Here is a 26,737-nt window from a genome sequence, read left to right as displayed (position 1 = left end):
CGGGGTGCTGCCCATGGGCTCCACGGGCGGCAGCAACCAGGAAGATCTGCACGCCGCCCTTCCGGGAGGTTCCCGTGCACCAGGGTTCCAGATATCTTTTGGTGTTTTCCTCTGGGATCAGTACTGTGTGCAGCGTGCAGTCTCTTCTGGTTTCCCAGCGTGTCCGCCTCTCTGAAGGTTTAGCTCTCCTCCCACCCAGATTTGGGTGTAGAGAACTGTTTATCTGGTCGGTCCTTCAGGTGCGGTGTCTCAGACTCCGGTGGACCTGCTGCTCCTGGGCCCTCCTCTCCCAGGGGCACCCAGAGGCCGTTAACAGTTTCCTCCTGGGCCAGGATGGGCAGGGGTGGGCAGCGTTGGTGGTCTCCTCCGCTCTGCTGCCTCAGGAGTGCCCGCCCGACCAGGCGGAGAGAACTCCCCTCCAGGGGGCCTGGGAGCAGAGAGCTGCTGAGGGCAGGGATTCGCCGGCCCCGGAGTCTGGCCAAACACCGGAAGTCCTTAAATACTTTTAAATATCAAACATATTGTTTGAATTTTCCCTTGCTAAATACAGCAGAAAATGTCTGAAAGCCTGGCCTCAACAATGGCTTTTAGCCATAAATATAAATGAAAGAAATTAGAAGATGTTCTGTCCTCTACCTTCTGTTTTCCATTCTCTGCTTCTTCTGAAAAATGCCCATAATCAACAAGGGAGAAGCAGAACTCAGAACAGGCAGGGCTCTGAACAGCCAGGCTTTCCCTACCCAGGGACTGTGTACAGAACCCATGGACAATGCATTGTTAATTTTTCAGTGCTTTACTACTGGTGGAATCTTCTGGAGGTGGGGGCTAGGGGCTATGTGCTTATTCAGTTTGAATTTAACTCTGTGCAAGGCATTTTTGCAGATGTCCTAGTCAGTCTTACATGTACATGGCACGAGTCTTTACAACTTTGTCTTTACAACTTAAGTCATTTGGGAAAGGCTTTGAAATAGAGTTTCCATTGAACTCAAAATGCCTATACTTTGCTGCTCCAACACCACAGGCCTAGTTTTGTTTCTTTTATCTTAATACTATAAATGGTTTTGTAACATTAACTCATACTGTAGTTTCTCCACTAAGATTCTAACAGACCTAGAAGTAGCACATGGCTTTTCTACTGAGATTCCAGCAGACCTGTAAGCAGCAAAGGACACCAATCACCTGGCACTGTCTATAACTTAAATAACTGATCATAGTGCATCTTCCATCTGATGCCTACTACAGAAATTTAGCCTGTCTTTTCAAAAAAACATGCAAGATTCTTGTGAACAGAATGTAAAACTTGGAATTTTCATAATCATGAGATTTATGCATTAATCTCTGAAAAGTCTCTTAATTTGCATCTCATATAAATATATACAATTTGGCTTAGATTTTAGTTTTTTATTTTCTTTTTTCTCCATCTTTATTAAATTGGGTACTTCTTATTTACATTTCAAATGTTATTCCCTTTCCCGGTTTCCAGGCCAGCATCCCCCTAACCTCTCCCATTCCCCTTCTATATTGGTGTTCCCCTACCCATTCTCCCCCAATTACCGGCCTCCCGCCAAGAATCCTGTTAACTGGGGATCCAGCCTTGTCAGAACCAAGGGCTTCCCCTTCCACCGGTGTCCTTACTAGGCTATTCATTGGCACCTAAGCAGCTGGAGTCCAGCGTCAGTCCATGTATAGTCTTTGGGTAGTGGCTTAGTCCCTGGAAGCTCTGGTTGGTTGGCATTGTTGTACATATGGGGTCTCAAGCCCCTTCAGCTCTTTCAGTCCTTTCTCTGATTCCTTCAATGGGAGTCCCATTCTCAGGTCAGTGGTTTGCTGCTGGCATTCGCCTATGTATTTGCTGTATTTTTGCTGTGTCTCTCAGGACAGACCTACATCCGGTTCCTATCAGCCTGCACTTCTTTGCTTCAACCATTTTATCTAGTTTGGTGGCTGTATATGTATGGGCAACATGTGGGGCAGGCTCTGAATGGGTGTTCCTTCTGCCTCTGTTCTAAACTTTGCCTCCCCATTCCCTCCCAAGGGTATTCTTATTCCCCTTTGAAAGAAGGAGTGAAGCATCCAGATTTTGGTCATCCTTCTTGAGTTTCATGTGTTCTGTGCATCTTGGGTAATTTGAACAATTGGGCTAATATTCACTTATCAATGAGTGCAAACAATGTGTGTTTTTCTGTGATTGGGTTACCTCACTTAGGATGATACTTTCCAGTTCCATCCATTTGCGTATGAATTTCATAACTGATTAATATGCCATTCTGTAGATGTACCACATTTTCTGTATCCATTCCTCTGTTGAAGGGCATCTGGGTTCTTGCCAGCTTCTGGCTATTATAAATAAGGCTGCTATGAACATAGTGGAGCATGTGTCTTTGTTATATATTGGAGCATCTTTTGGGTATACGCCCAAGAGAGGTATAGCTGGGTCCTCAGGTAGTGCAATGTCCAATTTTCCAAGGAATCTCCAGACTGATTTTCAGAATGGTTGTACCAGTCTGCAACCCCACCAACAATGGAGGAGTGTTCCTCTTTCTCCACATCTTCACCAGCATCTGCTGTCGCCAGAGTTTTTTATCTTAGCCATTCTGTTTGGTGTGAGGTGGAATCTCAGGGTTGTTTTCATTTGCATTTCCCTTATGAATGTTATGAATGTTCCCTTATGTTGAACATTTCTTTAGGTACTTCTCAGCCATTCGATATTTCTCAGCTGTGAATTCTTTGTTTACCTCTGTACCCCATTTCTAATAGGGTTATTTGTCTCCCTGCAGTCTAACTTCGTGAGTTCTTCGCATATTTTGGATATAAGCCCTCTATCAGTTTTAGGACTGGTAAAGATCTTTTCCCAATCTGTTGGTTGCCGTTTTGTCCTAACATCAGTGTCCTTCGCCTTACAGAAGCATTGTAATTTTATGAGATCCCATCGTTGACTCTTGATCTTAGAGCATAAGCCATTGGTGTTTTGTTCAGGAAATTTTCTCTAGTGCCCATGTGTTCGAGATTCTTCCCCACTTTTTCTACTATTAGTTTGAGTGTATCTTGTTTGATGTGGAGGTCCTTGATCCACTTGGACTTAAGCTTTGTACAGGGTGATAAGCATGGATCTATATGCATTCTTCTACTTACTGACCTCCAGTTGAACCAGCACCATTTGCTGAAGATACTATCTTTTTTCCATTGGATGGTTTTGGCTCCTTTGTCAAAAATCAAGTGACCATAGGTGTGTGGGTTCATTTCTGGGTCGTCAATTCTATTCCACTGGTCTATCTGCCTGTCTCTGTACCAATACCATACGGTTTTTATCACTATTGCTCTGTAATACTGCTTGAGTTCAGGGATAGTGATTTCCCCGGAAGTCTTTTTTATTGTTGAGTATAGTTTTAGCTGTCCTGGGTTTTTTGTTATTCGAGATGAATTTGCAAATTGTTCTGTCTAACTCTCTGAAGAATTGGATTGGAATTTTGATGGAGATTGCATTGAATCTGTAGATCGCTTTTGGTAAAATGGCCATTTTTACCATATTAATCCTGCCAATCCATGAGCATGGGAAATCTTTCCATCTTCTGAGATCTTCTTCAATTTCTTTTTTCAGAGGCTTGAAGTCCTTATCATACAGATCTTTCACTTGCTTGCTTAAAGTCTCACTGAGGTATTTTATACTATTTGGGAAAATTATGAAGGATGTCGTTTCCCTAAATTCTTTCTCAGCTTGTTTCTCTTTTGTGTAGAGCAAGGCTACTGATTTATTTGAGTTAATTTTATACCCAGCCAATTTGCTGAAGGTCTTTATCAGCTTTAGTAGTTCTCTGTTGGAACTTTTGGGATCATTTAAATATACTATCATATCATCTGCAAATAGTGATGTTTTTACTTCTTCCTTTCCAATCTGTATCCCTTTGATCTCCTTTTGTTGTCTGATTGCTATGGCTAGGACTTCAAGACGTATATTGAATAAGTAGGGAGAGAGTGGGCAGCCTTGTCTAGTCCCTGATTTTAGTGGGATTGTTTCAAGTTTCTCTCCATTTAGTTTAATGTTAGCCACTGGTTTGCTGTATATGGCTTTTACTATGTTTAGGAATGGGCCTTGAATTCCTATTCTTTCCAGGACTTTTTCATGAAGGGGTGTTGAATTTTGTCAAATGCTTTCTGAGCATCTAATAAAATGATCATGTGGTTTTTATCTTTCAGTTTGTTTATATAGTGAATTACGTTGATGGCTTTCCATATATTACACCATCCCTGCATACCTAGGATGAAGCCTACTTGATCATGATGGATGATCATTTTGATTTGTCCTTGGATTCAGTTTGCAAGAATTTTATTGAGTATTTTTGCGTCGATATTCATAATGGAAATTGGTCTGAAGTTCTCTTTCTTTGTTGGGTCTTTGTGTGGTTTAAGTATAAGAGTAATTGTGACTTCACAGAAGGAATTTGATAGCGCTCCGTCTGTTTAAATTTTGTGGAATAGTTTGGATAGTATTGGTATGAGGTCTTCTATGAAGGCCTGATAGAACTCTGCACTGAACCCATCTAGACCTGGGCTCTTTTTAGTTGGGAGACTTTTAATGATTGCTTCTATTTCTTTAGGAGTTATCGGTTGTTTAAATGATTTTTCTGTTCCTGATTTAACTTTGGTACCTGGTATCTATCTAGGAAATTGTTTATTTCCTCTAGATTTTCAAGTTTTGTTAATACACGCTTTTGTAGTAGGATCTGATGACTTTTTGAGTTTCCTCTGATTCTGTTGTTATGTCCCCCTTTTCATTTCTGATTTTGTTAATTTGGACACACTCTCTGTGTCCTCCAGTTAGTATGGCTAAGGGTTTATCTATCTTGTTGATGTTCTCGAAGAACCTGCTTTTGGTTCTGTTGATTCTTTGTATAGTTCTTTTTGTTTCTACTTGGTTGATTTCAGCTCTGAGTTTGATTATTTCCTGCCTTCTACTCCTCCTGGGTGTATTTCCTTCTTTCTGTTCTAGAGCTTTTAGGTGTGCTGTCAAGCTGCTGATATATGTTCTCTGCTGATTCTTTCTGCAGGTATCCAGAGCTATGAATTTTTCTCTTAGCACAACTTTCATTGTGTTCCATAAGTTTGGGTATGTTGTACCTTTATTTTCATTAAATTCTAAAAGTCTTTAATTTCTTTCTTTATTTCTTCCTTGACCAGGTTATCATTGAATAGAGCATTGTTCAACTTCCATGTATATGTGGGCATTCTTTCCTTATTGTTATTGAGGACCAGCTTTAGCCCATGGTGGTCTGATAGGACGCATGGGATTATTTCTATCTTTCTGTATCTGTTGAGGCCTGTTTTGTGCCTGATTATATGGTCAATTTTGGAGAAAGTTCCATGAGGTGATGAGAAGAATGTATATCCTTTTGCTTTAGGATAGAATGTTCTATAAATATCTGTTAAGTCCATTTGGTTCATGTCTTCTCTTAGTCTGTCTATGTCTGTTTAATTTCTGTTTCCATGATCTGTCTATTGATTAGATCTCCAGATCCAATGGAAAATCTCAAGCTCTGTGATAGGTCTTTTAACTCCTGTGCTGATGAAGCAGATACAAAGGAGTCCCTGGGGTTCCTGGCATAAGCAGTGAGTCCTGGACCAATAAGGAACTCTATCTCATAAAACAAGATTATTAGTACCTGAGAAAAGACAGCCAACATTCGTTTCTCTCCTCTATATGTATGTGTACAAGCATTCACACACACTCACATAAACACACACGCAATTAACAGAATAATGGGTGAATAGCTGAAGAACATATTAGTCCTAAAATTTTAATTAGATCTTTACAATAAGTCCAAAAACCTTCTCCAAGACTGTCATATGCATTGTTGATAATCATACATGTGACCTCATCTCTTGATAATTGTAGGAGGGATCTGAACATAGAAATCCTAGTGTTCCTGGAAGGGTCGCTCCTGCCCAGGAAAGATGGCTGCTTGCTTTTAGTGTCTAGAGCAGACTTGCCTTTCAAACAAGGGTTCCATAAGATGCCTCTAGAGAGTCACATTGTCAGTTGGCGTCATTAAAATACAATTTTTAGGGAAGTTAAGGTTGATGCTGCTGGATGCATAGATGGAATGGATCTTTAGGGTCAATTTGCATCAATAGAAGGAAGAAATTAGTGTGTAGGGGCTGTGAACAGCTGTTCTCAGGGAAGAGTCTGGAATAAGTGTAATTAGTGTAGTAGTTAGGAAGACACTGGGTGGAAGGTAATATAGTAAGCATGACTTGGCGTTAGGCAGAAGGACGGATCATGGGGCCTGCATACCGACTGCTGAGGAATTTGGATGTTATCCTTTAGATGAGAAATCATGTGATCAGTAACATACTATTTTAGGTAGCTAAATTCCACCTCAGCAATGTAGGACAAAAGCAGCAAAGAACTAATTCCAATAGCCAAGGTTTGGAGATTGTGCAGACAAGTACTGACAATGGGAAGGAAGATCTGATGCAATGGTACTTTAGGATAATAGATGTTTTCACTGGGCTTCCCAAAGAAATCCATAGTTGCAATAGAAAAAAAATGAACTTAAGGAAATGAGAAAAAACAATGAAAAACACTCATTCTCTTTCCTCGACCTCATTGTTATTAAATTTTTAATTTTGGTTTAATTGGTATATGTTGAAATCACCATTTATTGAGGGTGTTTTAGGAGAAATTTATTGTTTATTTTGTGAATAGGAATTCTTAAAGGTTCTCATTTTTAATGACTATCCATCATTCTGTAGTTTGAATACAAACATAGATTATTGCAATCTTATAGGCTTATTATTTTCCATGCTTTTATTATTTTTAAATATTATTTTAAATCAACATCAAATAGCATAAATGTCTTATTAGATACTCTTCTTCCTGCATTGATTTGGATAAGTGGTATAGAAAATTGTATTTGTATTTTTTACACTTACTTTTACCTGTTCTCACGTTAACTGTGCCTACAGCACATCTTACCTTGAGATAACAACAAAAATGGGACAAAAAGGTGAACCGTACTGCATTATATAAAAGTGTTCAATCTTCCCCACCCTGCCGGTGTATGTTGCCTCGCTTTTTCTCTGTTTCAAACCACAGTGTGATGAACATGTTAGCGCTAATTTTTATTATAGGAGCATAACTCCTGCTCTTGGCTCCACTCACTACAGCCTTATGTCAGAAGAGGCATGTTCCCAAACATACACAGCTAGGCACTGCCCAGGAAGTTCAGTTTACTCACACCATCAATAACACGTTCACAACTTTTTCTAAACCATGTTTGTACGGTAGTATGTCCCTTTTAGTATGCAAAAGTGACCTCATTTTGTTTTTGCATGAATTAGTGGATTATAAAATATTTTCTTATGCTTAAAGATTTTTCAATGTTCTATTGGAGCTTACTCATTTTCTTTCATAGTATTATCTTTTTTTTTTAAGTATAGACTAGATACTAGCCTACTGTCAGTCATGATTTGGTAAGATATTTTCCAAGTGCCGGCCTTCTGTCTTAATTTTATCTGATAAGTCTATTATATAAAAGCATTTATGAGGATTCCTCAAACTAATCTTTGCTGGCGTAAATTTTTCCAATCATTTATTTTTAATTTTTAATTATACGTTCGCGTTGCTCTCACCTCTGCTCTCGTGCGTGTGTTTATGCACCTGCGTCAGTCAGTTGCCTTCAGAGGTAGAAGGTGAAAAATCCCCAGGAGCTAGAATTACTCGGTTGTGAACTTACTGAGTGTGGGTGTTGGGAACCCAACTCTGGCGCTCTGTAAGAGCAGTTTATAAATGCTCTTAACCTCAGCGCCATTTCTCCTACTCATAAGTTCACATGTTTTCAATCCTTCCGATATTATCATGCATTAACTACTAGGCTATATTCTAAGTTCAGGAAAGGGAAAAGTAAAAAATAAAAGGAAAAGTTGATAGAATGTACAGATTTTTCACTGTGAGTCTATGTTTGACCTGGGGAGATATTATTGTTATTCATTGAATATTTCATACATTAATGTGCTTTGATAAAATTCACTTCTTCTCTCCCCTCTAATTTTATTTGTCTTCCCAGTTTTCCCTCTAACTTCATGTATAAAAGCCAACTGAGTACATTTAGTGCTGCCTATATGTGCTTGGCTATAGGATCAACTACTGGCGCATAAGTAGGGATCTCATCCCTGAAGAAAACTGAATGAATGACCACTTCTCAATGCCATCAGTTGCCAATAGTTCCTCAGTGATGGATGGAATTTGATGAACAACTCCCTCACTCATGCAGGCTTTGCGGATAATTTAATGCTGTGTAGGTCTTGTGAATATATTCGCAGCCACTATCATTTCACGTGTTCAATAGCCTTCTCTGGTCTATCAAATATGTTTCAAAGTAGATTTCGAGTACTCCTGGCTCTCAAAATCCTGTCGTCTTTTCTTAAATAATTGAGTCTTGTGGGGAGGGAGTCTGATATAGCTGATAGAGTCTGAGAATTGAGCACTCAATATCTTTTATTCTCAACACGCTCACCACTTTGTATTCATCTTCAACCATTACAATGTCAAAAAAAATGCTTCAGTTATGGAGGTTGAGAGGTACCCTAATCTATGTATATAAGGAAAATAAATTAATGCCTGGGTTATTACTGTTGACAGATTAATAACCATAGGTTCTTTTCTACACTCTACTTGTCAAAACATAGGTTTTTGAGTAAATAATGGAACTGGGTGTTAATTTCATCTTGTGGATAAGGACTTAGGTTCAATCAATAGTAGTTACCTATGTAAAATTCGTGCCACTGTTGCAATCCTGGGTACAATTTGGTAGGTCAGGTGATATTATAGCCCAGTGTTCAGAGCGCAGTAAGATCGGTGACTATTTTTCCCAAATAGTGTGCAGAGCATCTTCTACACTGTGAAAGCTAGACAGGGATAAATGCTCCAAATCAGAACCAGCTTGATTTCTCCATGGCTTGTTATAAAATCATGTGGCATCCTCTGCATCCAAGCCTTATTATCAAATTCTTGAGGATACCCCCAAAAAATCTGCATTATTGAGGGATCTTTGAGCCCCTCAATAGTAGGTACTGGTTATAAGCTTTGTGATAGTCTTATAGATTGACAAGTTGTTTTTCTGGTGTTTCTCTTGTACTTTAATCAGATACTTAAAATTTTTAAAGAATATAATTCAAGCTGATTGAGTAGATAAAGCTTTATTTGGGCTATTTTGTGTAATATTTAGGGGGAGCATTGTTTTTTCTAAACTTGTGATTTTCGTCACTTACAGAAATGAGAAAAATAAGAAAAGCCCACTCTGCTTTTCTAGACTTAATCCATCTTAAACCTGCGCTTAGACCTTTAGTTATCTTTCCATCTTTTATATCTTTGCCTAAATTTCTAAAACAATGATCTCTATCTGGCACTGTGTTCCAGTGGAGCCATAAATTAGCACATAGTGCCCATGCTTTCAATTCTCTAGTCTGAGGAAACAACATTCACATCAAACTTAGATCCTTCGATTGTGGAAATGGAATTACATGTCTCTTATACCTTATAGATCATTGCACAGAGTTCATCTGCATGAGGTTTATACAGTAATTAGTTTTGGCTTTTCTTTTCTTCATTTTTTCCCAGATAAAATAGCATATATGAATCTTAGATTGGCCTCAAACTTAAAATGCTCTGTCTCAGCCTTCTGTGTCCTGATATTACAGTTATATACCATTGGACCCTGCTGTAAAATGACTTCTGCTGACTTGAGTTGAACATAGTCTTCCTTCCTCTGTACTTCCAGCATTAGTCTGAGTTTCTTGGTGGATATAATGAAAAGGAATACACTGACATTTTCAAAACAGTTAATGAGGGGTTCATTTCACTTTCAGCAAGTCACAGAAACTACGAGTCCTTCAGTGTTGCCCCCTTCAGCTTTGTCATTGGACCTGCTCAATAATGCTGTGACTGCCTTCAGTACCGTGGAAGAGCTGATTCGGTTCCTAGAGCCAGACCGATGGCAGATAGACTTGGACAGCCTCTACAAGCCAACATGGCCGCTTTTGGGCAAAGCTTTCCTGTATGGGAAAAAAAGCAAAGGTAAGCTTCCACTTCAGGTTAGGACTCATTTAATTCTCTCAATCATTGATGTTTTCTGATTCCTTTGCCATGGTTTCTAAAAGGGAGAGTTTAGAATGCCCTCAGTGATGGGTTTAAACAACTCATTGTATTACCAATCTAAACACATGACTTAAATGGGAATATAAATGAGAGAAAAATCAAGAGATACTTTGATTGAAAATTCTAGTCACTTCCCATCTCATCAAATATAATTTTGATGGGGCACTCTCTTCCCTTTGACAAGAATCAATGTTTATTCTAATCTACATTGGGAGATTTAAAAGAAAAGATCAGCGCTAAAAATAATGTTCAGTGCTAGAAATGGGGATGTTTAATAGAAGTCATTCTTTTTGTGTATTCCCTGGGTCACGGTTGCGTACACTTTGTAAACTCAGAAAGTTCTAAAGGTAGGGAAATTCAGTTATAAACTCTAGATAGAAGTTGCCAAGGTGGGATTCACAGCAAGAAAACAACAGCTTTCAGGAGACCATAAAATGGGAATTTTCCTATCTGTAAACTTTCCTTTGCAACCATTACTCTCGACCCAATTGGTTTACCTTCTTTGAATTGCAAAATTTCTGATAATTAGACCTAATCTCTCATAGATATAAAAAATAGGGACTGACCACGTTTCCAATAGAGGTAGCAAGTTTTCAAGGAAACATTAGAAGTGTGAAGGAGCTGTAGCTTACATACATGACACTGGAGAGAAGTAATAGGAAAATGGGACTGCCCTCAGAAAACTGGTCTACTCAGGCTCATGTTAGAGAATGGTAAGGAGAATGTATGTGGAAGGAACAGTGTTTAGTTAATTTGAGCCATTCACCATAGCAGATTGCAGCAAGCTTTCTGTGAACCCCATCAGAAGAAACTTGATTCCTGCCTTTCTTGCACGCCCTTGCAGCCTTCCTGATCTTGAGCTTTCATCTCTGAGGGTCACGTTTGGACCTGCCCAGGCCTGGTATTTCACTGTGCTGACAGACGTGGTTTCCTTTGAAAAGTGTTTGAACATGATTACGTTCAAGGGCATGAGCAGCTGAATCCTGTCCAGATGCCGAATGCTGCTACATATTTATCAGATCTGATCTTGATGAATAAGTTACCAGCAGCCAGCGCTTCCCCTTTTCTGCACTTATGAACAGTAGGCTGAAGATCTGCAAGAGTGGCTGAACATCCCATGAATTGTAGCGTTTTTTCCCCTAGCAATATGAATTAGATTATGTTGTACATTCATAGGCAGTAGAAGTGAGAAATTGGTTTTAAGTTCACATGGAGATTTTTGAGCAGTGATTCTGGATGCTATCCTAAAACTGTTCTTTTGAGTCAAGTCTGAAAGTCTGGATCCCTATGTCTGCTGCTTATAGAGTAGGCCACAAGCTAGCTTATAATTAAAATAATGGTAATGATCCAGAGTCTTTTAAGTATCGAACCTTCACCATTGAAGCCCTTTGCAGTTTACCAAAATAAAATTCACTTTTTAAGCATATACTGAGTATGAGGAAAGCAGTGTGTACATTTAGAACTTTATACAAAGTAAAAATGCAGGTGTGGGCTAATATCTCTAGACAAGATCAGCGCCCTGCAAGAGCCTTTCTACAAAGGAGCTGGGAAATACTTCTAAAAGCCTCTAATTAGACATTGAAATAGATTTTCCCCCAGAATAAACATATCACAATGTTAGCACATTCATCTTAGAAAGACCACCCTCAGGTTGCATTACTGTAATATGATAGCCTAGGATTGAATATCTGAAAAAGCAGGAACAGCTAACAAAGTAAAATGTGTCTGTAATTTTCATCAGTAGTATCCTTTCTGGTAAAAGTTACAGTGTTGATAAAGTTTCCTTGAGAAATCATGATTTACATTAGTGATAGGGTCCGTATCTTTATTTTTTAGAAACATAAACTCTTCTATCTCTCAAGAAGCAATCATGTTAATGAAAATGAACCCAAAGGCCGTTTTTCTGTATTTTCATTTTCTTTGGAAATATTTTGCAAAGAGAAATTCATGTAGCTTTTTTCTTTTCTTTCCTCTTTTTTCTTATCATTTTAAAATGCTAAGATTTTGCAGAATGCTTGTAAGGTTTCTTTTTTGTAAGATTTTCTTTTAATGAAGATGATATTAGTCTGAAGCCTTTGGAGGCACAGACCTATAAATGTTCAAGATGAGATGCAAATGTAAAACCTTTAACTTTTTAGTCCAGGATAATCTGTTAGCAGGCAGTAATGGGTTTTGGCTTATTTTCTTTACATCCTTTTCTCTAACTCCAAGTTTGCATTCATATTGTGTACAGGGAAAAAAAAACTGAAATAAGCTATTTTCTAAGTCAAGCTTAACAGTAGTTTCAAAGGGGGCTTTTGACTTGTGAGTCAAGCATGATAAATGAGGGATGTGGGGTGGAAAGTGTGTTTAAATTTTCCCATTGTAGCAGGTACAAGAATACTCTCGGGAAATCCACCCTAGCCTTTTATGGCGGTTAAGTAAACATTTTAAGGAGAACACATGCAGACCCTTCTCTAGTATTGTGAAATAGTAAGTTTAAATTATGTATGGTAGGTGAAGGTCCTTTTAACACTGGGAGCTTCATTAAGCTTCTGAAGCTTTAGCTGGGCCATAGAAATTGTGGTGAGCAGCTGTGATGCTGTGCACTTCTAAACATTCTCTCCCTCACAGCCTAGATATCATTTTCATCCAGAAAGGGACCTGGTCAATCACATGCATATAGCTTTAAAATAAAATGGTAATGTTTCTCTATGCCAAACTTTGCCACTGGCAAAGTAAGTGCAGTAGAATCTGTGATGTCCTTATCACAGCGTCCTTATTAACTTTATTAGTGATGATAAATCTTTACAGGGAGTTGGAAGTTATTCACTGATTTGGCTCAGTTTTTTCGAAAACTGATTTCACAGGTTTGTTTAATTTTTAAATATTCAAAACTATGATTTCAGATGGAACAAACAATAATTTTTTAGTTGAGTAAAACAATACTTTTATAGCTTTCCTCTGTTTTTTGTCACTCTTACAGTTAGATATGGTTCTAATTTTCAATTAAATATTCATAACCTAATATAATCCTTAGAGATTTTAAAAGCACCCTTAACAAACTATAGTAGTTTACTATAGTCAAGAAAGCAAGCACTTCATTCTTATTTATAATCACATGTTAAAATTATTAAAATTCGCTGCTTTTACTTATCAGAATTAGAGTCTCACAATCATCATTCCTATTTAACACTGTCCCTGCATCAGAAACACAATAATGTTTATAATGTCAGTATTGGTTTAAAGATACATATACTTTCTTATACTTTCTATAACAACATATTTTAGGTAGTTACTTAACATAAAAATTAACCCCAAATAAATAGAGAGGCCTGAAATACTTAAGTTAATTTCACTTGAAATATTTCTGTGGAAAAAGGCAGACATAACTATATGACAGAAACTAGCACCATGTTAGAAATACATATCCTGCCCTTGCTCTTTATGTGTAAGTCTGTAGAAAACGGATTTGTTTTAGCAAAAGTTTCCTGAGGCAGTAGATAAAAAACAATGACTCTTTAAGAAATTTTCCTGCACATCTAATGAAAGGATATTGTGTTTGTTCAACACATGCAAAAACTAAAGGATAATATAGTTAAACAACTCATTTGAAAGGATAGAGTCGGCGGGTACTGGCTAGACAGCCCTCCATCTTTCAACAAGGGAACAATAGGAATCTGAAGGAATCCAGTTGTTCACATTTCAGAAGGCACCAATACCTAAGACTCTGAGGCTCGCTCTCCGATGTCTGCTCTTTCTCTGACATGTAATCTCTCTCACTAACTGTCCATTCAGCTGTCTTCACAAATACTTTCTTCACTCTCTTTATATTTTATGTTCCTTACAACCAGAACGACTGCAGAAGCTCCATGGATGGGTTTCATTGAGCTGTTCTGCTCTAAGTGTAAGAGCCTGTAATCCTTTTAAAAAATTACATCGGCCTTTTAGTCAAAGCGCTCATACTCCTACGTGCTATGCCTCCCTGCAATGCTCTCTTTGTCTGCTTTTTTGACTGAGGTTAAAAGGTGTAGCCCCTGTTCTCTATATAAAGTTTCCTATTTGTAGTTCTCAACTGCTTCATTGGCTCTGTTCTTCATATTGCACAATGCCACCTCTTCATTGGTCACTAAGTCATAATGAAGCTTTGTTTACTATGAAACAGAAAGTCCAATTTGTAAGCTGTGGAGCCGTACAACCTAGCTAAGATGAGAAGGGATATTGTTAGGGTCATCATTCATGAAATAACCAGATCGCTTTTTATAAAAGGAGCTTAAAGAAATGGAATCAGGCTCAAAGCATGAGCAATTTTTTTTTCTTTGCTTTTCTCTATGCCCTGTAGCAGTGAATCTGAACCTTCTCAAAGAAGAGGTAAAACTTTACAGCTGCACACCCCGGAACTTCTCTGTGTCCATACGGGAAGAACTAAAGAGGACAGACACAATATTCTGGCCAGGTTGTCTCCTGGTCAAGCGCTGTGGAGGAAATTGTGCCTGTTGCCTCCATAATTGCAATGAATGTCAGTGTGTCCCACGTAAAGTTACAAAAAAGTACCATGAGGTAAGTACATTGTTTTCTACGCAATTTCTTTGGGATGTTTTCTTCCCTAAAAAGAAAAGAATTCATCTCAAATACTCTGGTGATTGGGATGGACATGGTCCTGTCAAGGAAATACAAGCACTACGTCTAGAAAGTGTTCGTATTTTCACTTTTAAAACCAGGGCCTTTCATTTTAAGACACAAACATTGAAAATGTAGAATGCGCGTTGTATAATGGTGGATAATAGCTGACTAGTGAAGTTTTGATCTGTTGTTTGTTGTTGTTGCTTTTTCTATATGTTGGGATCAAACTGAGGACTTGTGTATGCTAGTCAAGTGCCCTATTACTGAACAACCCCAGCCCAAATCATACAAGATTTATACTTCTTATATTAAACACACAACATCTTTTCTGAGGAATAACAGAGTGATGCTTTTCAACTACAAATTTTCCAAACTCTTAAAGGTGAATAGCTAAAAGACAAGCTGAGAAGCAAGTCGCTGTCTAATTTCGAGCAAGGAGATCTTTGATAATTGCTTTTCCGTATGGCCCAATGTCAGGACATAAATACTGTGATGACGGTTCATATTACGTTTGTTGCCTCAAATAGCATACTTCATGTTAGCCGAATTCTTACTTGCTCTTCCCTCTCTGCCTGGATTTTATGATGGTGAATTATCAGTGAAGGAGTGAACTTGCACTGAGCAAGAGGAGTGTGATACTCTGATAGCTAGACTGGGTTTGTTACTTTTTCTTCTTTCATAGTTGACCCAATGATTTCTCTTTATCTACAATGTCAAAAATTTAATTAATTAGTTATTTCGTAGGGACTGAGAAAATGGAGGACAGAAAGAAAGAGAGAGAGTGAGAATTGTGTGATCCATTGCCCTTACCTTTCCGAACTAGGCTACACCACTCAACGTTTCAATCCCTTCCTGAAACAGCTCTATCAGCTGCTAAGTATTCAATCCATGAGTCCTCAGATGTCATTTCATATTGAACCATAGTAGGAATGAACCCAGAATTTCATGCATTCTAGGTGAAAATCATTTTCTACAACTGAGGCCCAATTCAAGTAGTTCTTCAAATTAGCTCTCTCTCTCTCTCTCTCTCTCTCTCTCTCTCTCTCTCTCTCTCTCTCTCTCTCTCTCTCCCCTCTCATTCTAATGTCCATATATTTCTATTTAATATTGTCTAGGTTCTGCAGGTGAATTATGTCCAGCTGCATCTTCTAAATGTTACAACCTTTAATGGAGTTTAAAAGAAATAACAATATCCAGCCCTTTACTAGAATTTCTTATCCTATTCTTTAAAATTACTGTAGCAAGAGTTTTCTGCTATTTTTGAAGATGTTCAGAGGACACATATTAGGAGAGCCAGTCAGATGGAGGCAGAGGTGCAACCTGAGCCCACTGTGTAGTCTGGAGGAACTTCTTATGTTATACCATGTTTCTCTTCTGCTGGGTAGAAAAATGCATAGAGGTGTGGAGGTAGGAACTGATGACACTGGCTCTACTGATGCGCTGATTTACCAAAAACAAAACAAAACAACAAAAACTCATTCCAGGAAAGGAAAAGAAACATGAAGCAAGAATATGATAAAGAATAACACTTCAATTCATGACACCCAGCTAATGTAAAGCACTGTCATTGGTATAAAGTAATATCCAATTATCTAATTAGTCAATCTTACATTAAAGAATACAAATGAACTGATTATTGGTCCAAAATTATAAAATACAATGAACTGAAAATGTTCCCTTTGAAGTTCAGCATTTCTGGTGCTTTCTTTAAGATTTTGAAGTCTATCTTTCAATAAAGCCAAACAAACTGGTGTTCGATGATATTGGGGCTTCCTTAAACTGTTATTTATTATTCTAGTTTCAATAACTCATACTTTGGCCTAGATGCAAAAAGCAACTATTTCCTTCAATGTGTCTAAATCTACTTTCTCATGTGTGAAGAAAAGCAATAACTACAGATTATGTCATAGGATCAGCGTGAGTTAAACTATGGAAACGCATTATTATTGTGCCTGGCACCCAGTAAGTATTCAAAAAATGCAAGCTAATTAAACTCTTCTAGAATCACATGGTCCAAAATTATGTATCCATTCCCCAAGTTTCTTTTGCAAGTCTTCAAACAGTCATAGGATATGACTTGTGTCCCTGTGGATTAATGACAATTTACTGGAATGGGAAATTTTCACAGTTACTTCCTGGAGTTCTCTATGTTACACATTAAAAGTAGGGAAACTGAACACTTTCATGTTATTATGTGCTCTGGGATTTGTTTGCATTCCAAAATGACATAATTTCTAGAATTTATAATTTCTGTTCTAAAAAATATTTACTTCCAATACTTCAGGTAGTTTTAATAAAATGCACAACTGGATCCTTTTGTCACAGTACTCTAAAGATACATTGTTAATTTTGCCACCTATATTTTTTGTTTGAAACCTGAACAACCTAAATTGTGACTAAGTTCATTTAATAGAGGCCTCATTGTTACTACTGGGCTTCCTTAGCATTGTTCAGTAAGACCCAGCTGCAAAAATTAAGCTGGGGCTGAGACTGATGCCTATGAAGTACTTGTAATCCAGTTTATAGAGGACTTGAAGTGTAGCCAAGAAAATTAATGAGTGGCATAATTGAGCAAGCTCAGCTGTGGAATGATCGAGTTTCTTTCCACACTATACCCCATGGTTGAGTGTACTGCACTGAGTGTAAATATTTGCACAGTGTGAGAATAAGTGTATGAGGAGAAGAAGCTAAAACAACAGGAAACCAAATTGTACATCAGCGGTTTCAAAATCCTTGAGGTGAAATTGTCTCTTGTATGATTACATTTAGAAAGCAATAAGCACATGGCGAGTGTTTAAGTTTAAGAGCTGTTCTGTGTGCTTTGAAACTTCTGGCATTAACGTGCCCTTTCTTTTATGAAATGACAGTAGTGGATGACTGGGGGCGGGGCTAGAGCGGAGAACTGAGCATGTAACTTCATTATGCAACACAAAAGAGCACGCGCGCCTTTCCTAGGCCCCTGATGTTGTTTGTTTAGCTGTTTTCTATTGCTGATTTTGTTTTTGTTTTCTGGTTTTTGAAGTGCTACTTGTCCATGAAGTCAAATATAATAAGCAATGTTTTTAAAATTGACATATTTTATTCCCTTTATAGGTCCTTCAGTTGAGACCAAAAATTGGAGTCAAGGGATTGCATAAGTCGCTCACCGATGTGGCCCTGGAACACCATGAGGAATGTGACTGTGTGTGTAGAGGAAACACAGAAGGGTAACTGCAACCTTCACGGCAGCACTCATCTGCACTGGCATTCTGCGTCCCCCACGAGCAACCCTCATCCCCACTAGTATTTGGCCGCAAGACTCTCAGCTGCTGATGCTGGCTATAGTAAAGATCTTCCTCGGTTGTCTCCATCCAAAAATCTCAATTGTTTGCTTCAACAGCCTTCCCCCTGGAGGACTTCAAGTGTCTTTTGAAAGATCCAAGGCACCAACAGGAGTCATTCACACAGCACTGTCTTTCAGAGGAAGCCCAAACAGTGGAAGAGGTTTTCCAACCACAGACACAAGTGAAAATGAATGTAGATCGCTAGCAAGTTCCAGAGTGACAGCATTTCGTTTCCACTGACAGCATGCTATAGCTTAGTTATCTTGATATGGGAAAGTGACATCAGCCCAAGAAAATGGTGAAAAACACACACTTGATTGTGAACGATGTAGAAAAACCTTGGATTTTCCCCTCATGTTTGCAAATACGGATGCTCTGTTTTCTACAAACGCAAAGCTTTTAGAGGACAGCTATGTTGCTATGAATTAAGTGTGCCATGCTGATAGGAAAGACTGAGTTTTTCCATGCATGGCAACTTCTCTGTCATTTGGAAGAAGAGAGGAGTGGCCATGGTTTGGAGGAAGCACACCTGTACAGAGGAGTGCCGTCCCCTTCCCCTCCCTCTGAGGTGGTTTCTGTGTTTCATTGTGTACATTTTTATGTTCTCCTTTTGACATTATAACTGTTGGCTTTTCTAATCTTGTTAAATATTTCTATTTTTACCAAAGGTATTTAATATTCTTTTTTATGGCAACCTAGATCAATTATTTTTAGCTTGATAAAATTTTTCTAAACAGAATTGTTATAGCCAGAAGAACAAAGATGATTGATATAAAATCTTGTTGCTCTGACAAAAACACATGTATTCTTTCTTGTATGGTGCTAGAGCTTAGAGTCATCCATATTTGAAAGGATGGAATGGGGAAGTTTCTAGAATTGGTAGGTCACGGGGACATTTTGACAACTGAATTGTCATCAATTCCCACTTCTGTTCCTAGAGATACAAATAAAACAGAGCATATGTAAACATTCACGTGGAGACATTGCTAAACTACCCCTTTCTGTGGAAAATACGAGCATAGCTCAGAGAAATACACCTTCTGGAAACCGCGACCACTTCCAAGCACAGTATTCTGGGATATGCTGCTCTGTATGGACACATCCTATTTATTTCAATCCTAGGGTTTGATTACCTTTAAACTCTGCTCCATACACTTGTATTAATACATGGATATTTTTATGTACAGAAGTATATCATTTAAGGAGTTCACTTATTGTACTCTTTGGCAATTGCAAAGAAAATTGGCATAATGTATTGCTTGTAAAATGCTTAATCTGTGCCTAAGTTTTGTGGTGTCTATTTGAATTAAAATGTATGGATCATCAAATAAAAGAATCTGGCTATTTTGAGGACAAATGGAAGTGTTTGTCTAAGTGTATGCATGTGCGTGTGTGCGTGTGTGCTCACGTGTGTGTGTTCACCCATGAGTGTCAACATGTCTGTCTCTTTGATTCCAAGGAAAGGAAGATTATGAAGTCTTAAATTACCATCTTTTGCATTGTACAAAAATATCTGCCAGTTCAGCCTCCCCTGCCTTCTTCTTTCTAATGTCTTTTTGCCATGATGCAATGATGTTCCTCTTTTCCCAGTGATATTAATAGTAATTTCTGATTAAGTAAATTGCACAGGATACGAAAGCCGCATGTGCAATGTAAAATGTGTAGTGATAAATTATATGATGAGATGAAGGGGGGGCAGATTCCATAAGTTTCTGTTCCTGTCTTCATTTTCTATGGCAACATCTGAGTGCAGTGTGTAGTAGCTAGTCTATGGATTACCCAGTGTATTTCAAAACATAGTCCTTCCATTCCAGACACAGATCTCTTGGGGTCTGGTTTCTTCAGCACTTGGCTCCAAGAGTGGTGGAAACATCACATGTCCAGAGCCAGTCTATCCAGACTGAACTTCCAAGCAGTACCCATTGACTGTGCTCCTACTGCTGGCTGCCCTGCCCTACCTCCCACTATGTAAGAAACAAGTGCACAAATAAACATGCTCTTTGTCTCCTTTCTTAAACCTTTTGCCCTCTTGTCCCAGCGCTATAAAGATCCAGAAATAGCTTCACCACCGAGCTATTGGGAAGTGCTAAATAGCTGGCAGTTTGCAGGTCTTACTGGCAAAGTAAGGACTGTGAGAAATTACATCGAATGACCTACTAGATGTGTTTACTTTTGTATTTCTAACCATTTCCCTTGTAAGTTTTAAAATACTTATTGTTCTGTTTGGTGGTCAAAGGTGATCATAAAAGTAGTCATCTGTTCCCTACTGCCAGTGGGTAAGGGTAGGTTTGAAGAAGCCTGATTGTCTCTGATCAATTACACGCATGCGGCTTACTATGTTTACCAAAGCCAAAAGAAGCTAATGTACTTATGGCACAGGCGACCTCATTTTCTCATCAGTCTAGAAGGTGTTGGCTATATTGATCACAGGTTTCTTTGTATGTTATATCAGTGGCTCAGCCTTCTGTCTTTGTGGCAAAGGCCTTTTTTGCATAGTGAAGTTTATTAAACTGAAAAATAGCCCTTAGTTACATGAAGCAGTATTCATGCCCATATTTTTTATTTCTGATTCTCATTGTTCCTTTCTTCTTCTCATCAACTATTCCTTATAGACCCCTTATAACATGTGCAAAACATAAAGGTAAAAGTAGTCTTACCTTCTGAAAATGAAACTGGATGGATAGATTTTTTTTTTCTTGGTTTGCTTTCTTCTCACATTCGATGTTGAGGCTGAATGAAATTTCTGGAGCCAAATCTTTTATAACGTACCATCCCACTTCTGAGAAGCTCAGCCTTTGTTTTGGTTTCCTGCTTCCTATGTTATTAGCATGTATCATAGACTGCCTTTTCCTCTCACGTTTGTGCCTACCTCCCCCCCACACACACACCCATTTCTGTAACTGTGTCCTTTCTTGGCCCTGCCTTACAACACTCTCAATTCCAGTAAAACAGTCTCCATTTCCCCAGCCTAATGAGCCTTTGGCCCCGCTCCTGCCTGATCTGTCCTCCTCACTAAGAGCATGGCCCTTCAACAAAGTTGATGATGATGGGTAGAATTTCCCCAGTAGAACTCCACATAATTCTGTTGTAATCTTCGTGTGGCACACCAAATCCCTCCTAAGCTCACTGTTTACCACTTTCCGTTCATTTTACACCATCAAGCCTGACACAGCTGTGGAGAATATTTGTGGGTTTTGAGAAATGCCAGCATTCCTCCACATGTATGCTAATGTGTGCTGCCGTCCCTTAGGAGCACAGCTCCTACACATACCCTTCTCACTAGCCTCTTGCCAAGTGTCCGTTCAAATGCCATTAGTCCCTCAAGCTTGGTTTCATTCTCTTACACAGGCGCACAGAAATAGTTCATCTATAAATATTGTGGGACTGAGTTACCACGACCTCATTTGGGTTTCTCATTAGACTCCTACATTAATGGGACTCTTAGCGGGAATCATAATGTTATTCTTTCACCAATGCCTAATGAGGCATTGAATCAAACTGGGAGTCGGTTAACAATTTGCATCAATAAATAGGTGAGGTGAGAATGCATGAGGATAAATGATGTTGAATGGAACATCCCTGGGACACAAACCCTGGGGCTGTTGAATTCTCTGACCTTCAGCTGTGAGATGAAGGATGCAGGAGAAAGATGCTGCTACTTCTCAGCTCCTCACCGACCGTACTACTGTTTTCTCAGTGAAGCTGACAAAATAATTACAGCAGGGAGACTTTTGCCTGCTGCTTAGGATGTAAGGTTATAAAATTTACTTTTCTCATTGCCTGAGAGATTACTAACTAAATAAAGATGCTTGCCTTCAAGCATTAGTACCTGAGTTCAAGTCACAGACCCACCAAGGGAAAGAAGAGAACCAACTCCTTCAAGTTCTATGAGGTGTTCTCTCTCTCTCTCTCTCTCTCTCTCTCTCTCTCTCTCTCTCTCTCTCTCTCTCTCTCTCATTTACCTTTTACAATGATTCTACCTCATCATCCCTGAGACACCCAGTTCTAGAAAATACGCAGATTCTCAAATGCACTGGTATTTCCTTAGATGCTCATGCTAAGCTCCATTCCTGCATTTACCTCAGTGACCCTGTGAAAAATGTTAATTCATCTTTGCAAGCATTGCCCCAGCAACTTATTATGTAACTCCTAAGTCATTACATGAAAGCATGCCTCATATAAATCGTTAAGAAACGATTCATTCCTAGATAGATACCCAAAAGAAGCCTAATGCCTGAACAAAAAAGCACATTTTTTGAGAATACCTCAAAAGTAGAAAATATCAAAGTGCCTATCTAATGAAAAGGAATAGAGCTTATATTCCAACAATGGTATGCCATTATGCTGTAAGAAAGACAAGTGATGAATCAGTAATACAGCAGGGTGGACGGCTGTGAAAGCACACTACACAGAAGTGTCCATTCACAAAAGATGACGTAGCATGAGTCCATTTATAGATATATCTTTTAGAGTAATACAGAGGGACCATATGTTAGTTTGTAAGGATAGAGGGAAGGAGCTAATGGGGTGGTTTCTAATGACAGCAGGCTTTCCTTGTGGTGTGTTGAAAGTATTCTGAAATCAGTTTTAATGAGGTAAAGCTAACTACACTGATTTTGGCCTGTGTCATGTATCTCGATACAACTCCACTTTGCTGGTTTAACTTATTTTACTAATTACTTTTGCTATTTGAGAATTCCATATGTATGTGTCATGTAGTCTTACTACTTTCTCCCACCCTTTCCTGTCTCCCTCCCATTCCCACTCACATCAACTCATTCCTACCATTTCCTTTCCGGGTTCAAGAGATTTATTTATTTTTGTTTTGTTTTGTTTTGTTTAGACCAATTTACTTTATTCAGAGTAGTGGGATTTTGTTGATGTTGTGGTGGTTTTTTGTTTGGTTTTGTTTGGTATCGTTTTTGGTTTTGTTTGTTTGTTTCTTAGCATAGGTACGTACAATACAGCAGATAAGATATATAATACCCCCCACCCAGAAGCAAGGAATAAAGCTAAGACAGAGATCATCTAAGTGTGCATCCTCAAGATCCATGCATTTAGTGTGCAACCTGAAAACATTAGGCATGGGGTAAGATGACATCACTGGTCTCAGTGCTGCTCTATTTGGTTATATTTCACATCCATATCTGCCTTGCCAAGCCTGTGGAAGACGGGAGCTTGGGAGCAATATATTTCCTGCTTTGCTTGTTGTCATAGTGTTTAAGCAAAGCAACAATCTACACCATACTTTCATGAGTACGTGTGCTCACTTTCACAACAGTGAACATCACCTTTGGGGTATACTGCTGTCACAAGGCAGCAGGGGCAGAGCCGAGTCTAATCCTCGCCCTGGAAGGAATGAAGTTTAGTTTACTATGATGCTTTGAGTTGGAAGTCACTGAAATGTTTGGGAGAATCTGTTATCCATTACTATGCCAGTGATTGAGGCTCGTTCATTGAAAGTGCTACTGAATTATGCCAACTACTTAGTGTATGCACAAATTCTATGCATTTATTTACACATATCTTTGCGTGAATATGGGTCTGTACATGCAAATCTGCATGCGTGGAAATCAGAGAATAATCTGCAGTGTGAGCCTGACCCGTCCACTTTATTTTGAGGCAGGATCTCTCGTTTATTGTTCAGTGCTGTAGAGTCTATTATAGCTGGCCAGAGGCCTCAGAGGATCCTGGAACCTACTTCTTTGTCTTGTTGTGGAAGTATGATGATGGTATACATGTTTTTCTGAATCCAGATCTACATTGGTCTTAGGTATTCAAACTCAGTTCCTCATACTTACATAGTAATTATTTACCCACTGGAACATCTCCCAAGCCCCAATATACTAGTTTGTTTTTGTAGTAATACTGTCCTGTAGATATTTTCACATGAACCTCAGACTAGAAAACAAAACAACAAAAACTCACACCCATATATTATGGGAAATGTTTTAATGATAGAGCATCAGCTTTTTGAAATGATTCTAATACATGGTCAAAATACTTAGGAAAACATCAAAGACACAAAATAATTTACAAAGCACATGATCTTACACTAGTGAAGAAGTTAGTTCACTGGCAGCCCCATTCACTGTTGACATAATCAACTTCCTTTTGCTAACTATAGTGTTTCTTTTAGCGTTTAATAAGTCCTTGTTGATACTTAACACATTTAAAAGACAGTTCAAAGAATTTAGAAAGCATGAAAATATTTTATGATTTAATGGACTTTTTACAAGGTGAGACACCTGCTTATTTTTTCTATTATGTGGCTTTTTATACACGTTATTTAATCTTTGGATATTTATCCATTTATATAAGACTTTTTGATCATATCTATCTAGCACTACCTCTCTCAAGTTTTCTCTACTGTATTCAGCCTTTGCTTATCTCAACTTCCTTTGGTTAGATGGGTCTCAGGGGGCTCAGGTAGGCTTCAAATTTGTGATATAACCAAGAATGATCTTGAAATTATGATTTCCCCTCCATCTCCCACATGCAGAGATAACAAGTACATCTCCATACGCTTAGTTTAACTGGCACTGAGGTGTGCATCCAGGGTTTAAAGCTCCCTAGTTCCCTACCTAGCAAACCTGACTCGGGTTGTGTTCTTTTCTTCCCCCCCTAACAAACCTAGTCCTTTCCCCCTTCTCTATCTTTCTCCTTTCCTCCTCTCTCCCTCCTTTCCTTCTCTCTTGTTTTTCTCTGTAAGGTATTTTCACAACCCCATATGCTCTAAGAACACTCCTGCTCATTAACTACTATGGCACAGCTCTCCAGGCTCTCATTTCTCTACTCGAGGAAGAGCGGGGATCTCATCTCCATTTTCACATTTCTAAAATTTCTTTGACAAAATGAACTATAGCTTAAAGATTAGCTGTATTCTTCTTAATTTTTAATTCTGTTGAGGTAAGGAGGCTGAGAGCCATTGGTTGAAAGAGAACCTTTGATGAAGAAACTCTATTCAGCTTTCTCTGAAAAACAAAACAAAACAAAACAAAACAAAAAAACAAAACAAAAAAAAAAAACAAAAAACGATGTATTGCTGAGATTATCCGAGGTAGGCACTGATTCTGCATGCTCAGGGAAGGAACACAGGTAAATTACACTTCCGGTCTTATTCATATCTCATTGAACCCACTTTGAACAACTGGAAGATATTCCAAGTTGTATTTGAAGCCAGCTTCCCAGAATCCCTTTTCTTCCCCTTTCACTCACAGTAAAAAAAAAAGCAAAAAATGTTGCCACCTCCTCTCTGTCTCTCTGTCTCTCTGTCTCTCTGTCTCTCTGTCTCTCTGTCTCTGTCTGTCTCTCTGTCTCTGTCTCTGTCTGTCTCTCTCTCTGTCTGTCTCTCTCTCTGTCTCTGTCTCTGTCTCTCTCTCTCTCTCTACCCCCCCCCCTCCACACCAGCAAGAGGGCTTGAGTTTTTTCCAGTACTACTTCTGGAAGGTCAGGCTGGGGTGTGAGTTACCCTGAGACTCAAGTGATTTTCATTCTGAAGTTACAGCATAAGCTACACCCCATCCTTAGGTACTATTAACCCCTTCGCTTCTTGTTAGAATGTTATTTCTGCACTTCAGCTCCCTTTCACAAATAGAATCCTGGTTGAAGCGTAATATCATGTAAATAATTTTATTTTAACGCCTATTTGGTTACTAAAATAAGTTATTTCCATGTGTACTTAGGCATCAAATAGGATGTATGTTTGTAAAAACACACGTATTCTGCATTTCAGTCTGGAAAGACACTTAATATACAGAATCATTAATGCTACTTAGTACTGGGAATGTTATGGCTACTCTGTCTCTCTGTAGGGACCACTGGGACTACAATACCTTCTCATTTCTGAAATAAATCCTTCCAAAGGACTTGGACAAAAAGAATACTAATTTCCTGAGCTAAATTTGAAACAGTTTTTTGAAAGTACATTTTCATCTACCTAGAAAAAGTAAGCTAGTGTAAGTTTTACAGTGATATTAAGTGATCTTATACGAAAATACTTTAATAAGAAATTAAAAACTAACTTTCAATTAAAAGGACATTTTTAATCTTTGAAATTGGCATATGGGTTATGAGATATCATTATAATGTTCATAAAGTGTTTTAATAAATTATCCTTTCACAAACTTCCTATCCTGCTCCTCCCCTTGATTCCCCCAGGTGTTTTTTCTCCTGTGTCCTTAAACTTTATCATATAAATGTGTATTTGCTAAGTAGGAATGTGTGTTTGCGTTCATGCATGTGTCTGTGTGTGTGTGTGTGTGTGTGTGTGTGTGTGTGTGTGTGTGTGTGTGTACAGTCCAGACTAGGATTCACATATGACAAAAACATGCAGTTTTTGTCTTTCTGAGTTTGATTCACTTCATTTAATACTATACTTTCAAATTTTATCCATTTCTTGGCAAATTTCTTAATAGAATTTCATTGCATTTCATTACTCACCCATCCACTGATAAACATTTAGGCTGGGTCTATTCCCTTGGAATTGTATAGAGCAACAGGGGGCATAGCTGTTGTATGCTAGGGAGTTATCTGGGTGTATGCCCAGGGTCTTTCTTATCTTTTTAAGTGATGGTTCACTACCTACTCTCCAGGTTGCGTATAATAAAGGAATGAAACAAAACCAAAATGTACTCAGTTATTACAGGAACAATCCTGC

General features: G+C 38.5%; 1 protein-coding gene across 1 annotated transcript in view; it reads left to right on the top strand.

Moving 5' to 3' along the window:
• Pdgfc (platelet derived growth factor C) overlaps window positions 1-19,435 on the top strand; it is a 180,294-nt gene extending 160,859 nt beyond the window's left edge. Inside the window, exons 4-6 of the mRNA XM_032898198.1 lie at window positions 9,865-10,072; window positions 14,475-14,692; window positions 17,849-19,435. Of these exons, the coding sequence (XP_032754089.1) occupies window positions 9,865-10,072; window positions 14,475-14,692; window positions 17,849-17,965 (543 nt within the window). The 3' untranslated portion in view covers window positions 17,966-19,435. The remainder of the gene's footprint in view (window positions 1-9,864; window positions 10,073-14,474; window positions 14,693-17,848) is intronic.
• The last annotated feature ends 7,302 nt before the right edge of the window (window positions 19,436-26,737 follow it).

The sequence above is a fragment of the Rattus rattus genome, chromosome 3, assembly GCF_011064425.1.
Source record: "Rattus rattus isolate New Zealand chromosome 3, Rrattus_CSIRO_v1, whole genome shotgun sequence".
Taxonomy (NCBI): Eukaryota; Metazoa; Chordata; class Mammalia; order Rodentia; family Muridae; genus Rattus; species Rattus rattus.
The sequence above is the reverse complement of the archived record's forward strand: the minus strand, read 5'-3'. Positions and strand labels throughout refer to the sequence as shown.